At 32.3% G+C, this 3,414-nt stretch overlaps 1 protein-coding gene across 1 annotated transcript; it reads right to left on the bottom strand.

The window, feature by feature from the left end:
• Nucleotides 1-944: 944 nt before the first annotated feature.
• On the bottom strand, nucleotides 945-3,414 carry LOC133791142 (tropinone reductase homolog At5g06060-like). The gene is made up of 5 exons (XM_062229056.1): nucleotides 3,167-3,414; nucleotides 2,858-3,065; nucleotides 2,329-2,545; nucleotides 1,916-2,022; nucleotides 945-1,647 (listed from the first exon to the last, which is right to left on the bottom strand). Exons 1-5 carry the CDS (start codon nucleotides 3,265-3,267, stop codon nucleotides 1,465-1,467), a joined length of 816 nt encoding a protein of 271 aa, XP_062085040.1. The 5' UTR covers nucleotides 3,268-3,414; the 3' UTR covers nucleotides 945-1,464.

Here is a 3,414-nt window from a genome sequence, read left to right as displayed (position 1 = left end):
GCCAATGCCATGTCAACTTTTCAAGCCACAATGAACTAGTTATAAAATAGTAAACATGCCAACAAAACAATTAACTGATTACCTTATCAAAAGGACTTAGAATATTTCTAATGGAGTGCCAAAAAAGCAGTGCATTGTTATATTTAGCACATTTTAACAAAATTATCGCTCCAATAGTATTCTAAAAGGTGTGCCAACTTTGGCACAAGATATAACATGTTACAAATTTGACACAACAATTAATGCACTTTTTTATTTATCATATTACCTAGGGGTGGCAATTCGTGTAAACGTGTCAGATTCGTGTCGACACGATTATGACACGACACGATTAAGGTAAACACGAACACGACACGATTATTAAACGTGTCAAAAATACGAACACGAACACGACCCGATTATTAAACGGGTCAACACAACACGAACACGATAACACGATTATGACACGATTAATCATAATTATACGAAAAAAATCAGAAAACCTATGTAAATTATTCGTGTTATCGTGTCTGACACGATTATGACACGACACGATTATTAAATGGGTCGACACGATTATGACACGATACGATTAAGGTAAACACGAACACGACACGATTATTAAACGTGTCGTGTTCGTATTTACCTTAATCGTGCCGTGTCGTGTCGTGTTATCGTGTCGTGACCCAAATTGTCACCCCTAATATTACCATTAGTTTATTAATTAACAATTAATAACTACTTTTTTTACAATACAAAGTTAAAAAAGAATTACTTTTTGTATATTATCAATAAATACTAAATGAATTGTTGACTTTTTTATAGTTGATTTGCATCTTGTGCATTGAAGCACAATTATAAATATTAAGCCAAATATAACATTGAATTATTTTTTGTGCTAAATTTGACACAAAATATACATCTTATCTTATAAATCAATCAAACACACATTATGTCGATTACACTTTATATATAACACTTACTTTTTATTATAAATTGGTTTTATTCGAGCATAAATTATTTTTCAAATATAACAATATCATGCTGACAAGATAAATGAATGGTTTATACCTTTTTAACTGTGTTTTTCCTCATTGCTTGTTTGAGCCTTGTGTTTTGATAAATTATTTTTTGGACCATGTGTTTTGTAAAATGGTTCAAATAGACCCTTAAATATGATTTTGATGAACAAAAAATTAAATATAACAACACAATTCTTAGGCAGAATCACTATATTTTTATTCTGAGATGTTAGTTTAATAAACTATTTGTGATTTTAGTTCAAAAAACTTTGATCAAAATCGGATTTAGGAGTCTATTTGAACTGTTTTAGAAAACATAGGGTCTAAAAAGTAATTTATCAAAATACAGGGTCCAAACAGGTAATGAGACAAAACACAAGGTGTAAAAATATATAAACCCATAAAAGAATTGCATTTATTTGACCTTCTATATCAAATACAAAGACTTCCTTTTGCCTTATTTTCAAGAATATAATGCGCCATTTACTGCCATTCCTCCATCAACACTAATTGTCTGTCCAGTTATATAAGAAGCTGCAGGCAAGCACAGAAATGCCACCATTGATGACACCTCCTTTGGCTCTCCAATTCTCCCTAGAGGGGTTCTGGAGTTCAGAGCTTCTGAAAATTCTTTATTGCCTAAAGACTGCGATAGAAACAAATTATAAGATATATATATATATATATATAAATTTAATCATTTATTACTAATATGGGGGTTAATCCTACAAATTTGGTGAGGACAATTCAAGAATTGTATACAATATAATAACCTTAGCTCAACAGATATGAATAGAATTTCTATCATAATAAATAAGAAAATTTAATATTCTTTTTAATAGTAATAATGTAATATTGACACTGAGCAAAACATTAAATTATAATAAAAAAGTATAAGAAAAGAAATTAATTACAGGTTCAACGAGGGGGGTTCTGATAAACCAAGGTGCCACAGAGTTGATCCTTATGCTATCCTTTGCCCATTCACATGCCAAGTTTTTTGCCAACTGGTTAATTGCTCCTGCAGGTTATTGATGAATAAGAATAGGAAAATGGATGAGAATAAAATGATAAAAAAATTATTAAATTTTTTTCAATTTTACATTTGGAATGGCTTTACCGAATAGTCATTCTACCTCATTGCAATAACATTCTAATACTTTAAAATGCAACAAAAAAAATTAATTTTTTTTATTCCATTCCATTCTATTACCCCAACCATCCATCACCAAAAAGTCGACATAAGCCCAAATTAAAAGTCGACATAAGCCCAAATTTATCTCTTTATCTCTTTCTTTTTTCTTCTGAAATTAAACGAAACCATTACCTTTAGCTGCACTATATAAAGATCCAACATTTACTGCTAAAAGGCCGGCCACAGAGGAAACGAACACAATGCTCCCAGCCCCTGAAGCTTTGAGAAGAGGATGAGCAAGTTGGGAAATGTTGTAAGCAGAATCGAAATTAGTATTCATTAGAATTGACATATCTTCAGGTGTGTACTCCACTGTTGGTTTCCTATAGCTCGTTCCTACATTGTTTATCTACAAAGAGGGAAAAAAAAAATCAAAATCAAATAGAAAAGAAATAAAACCTAAAAGAATGTTTAAAGTGCTGATATGACTCTTCCTCACTTGACTCTCTGTTTTGGCAATTTTGAAGTTCTAACTTACAAATTAAGGTGATACTCTCTGTTTTCATGCATGGAATGGTTCGAGTAGAATACCTTATTATAATTTCCCAAAACAACCCATTCATTGAAATTCTGGATGTGTGGTCCATAATTATGTTATAATGTTCATTTGTATAATTATGTATATGTAAATCTTGGAATTATGCATAGTTAGGCCACTTACAAGAATGTTGAGTTTTCCATCAAACATAGAGGAGACCTTATGAATTAGCTCTTCCCGCTGTGATGAGCTCAAAACATCACAAACTGAACCAGTGACTCGAAATCCCTTTGTATGCCACTGACTCAAGCATTCACTCAGCTCAGCTTGGTTCCTGGAACAAGTATGTACTTTTGCCCCTAGTCCACACAATTCCTCCACTACAGCGTACCTAAATTTAATACAGCCAGCACAAACATACATATTAGATATTATCTCTTTCATTCATAAAATTTGAATTTCAAATAATAATGAAAAAGGGAAAGAGCTTACCCAATTCCTTTGGTGCCACCGGTGACAAGAGCAGTCATACCATCAAGAGACCATCTACGGCTGTCTTTTTCTTTGTTATCGATCTCTTTAGTCTCCGCCATTAATTTTCTTTCTTTACCCCTCTTTTCTCTCACTCTTTCTCTCAAATTACAACTGGAGGACTAGGTTTATATAGAGAAGTGATGCCGTGTGTGGGATTTTGGTTCCTATCCCAATAAAATGACATCTTACAGCATCTCTCCTTGAGT

Source organism: Humulus lupulus, chromosome 7 (assembly GCF_963169125.1).
Source record: "Humulus lupulus chromosome 7, drHumLupu1.1, whole genome shotgun sequence".
Lineage (NCBI taxonomy): Eukaryota > Viridiplantae > Streptophyta > Magnoliopsida > Rosales > Cannabaceae > Humulus > Humulus lupulus.
This window is presented reverse-complemented; position numbering and strand designations above follow the sequence as displayed.

What these genes read in the sequence shown, in the direction of transcription:
- LOC133791142 (XM_062229056.1), bottom strand. Translation starts at nt 3,267, where the DNA reads ATGGCGGAGACTAAAGAGATCGATAACAAAGAAAAAGACAGCCGTAGA. An exon ending in ATGGAAAACTCAACATTCTT is followed by an intron (nt 2,546 to 2,857) that starts GTAAGTGGCCTA and finishes CCCTCTTTGTAG; the next exon opens with ATAAACAATGTAGGAACGAG. An exon ending in TTTATATAGTGCAGCTAAAG is followed by an intron (nt 2,023 to 2,328) that starts GTAATGGTTTCG and finishes AATAACCTGCAG; the next exon opens with GAGCAATTAACCAGTTGGCA.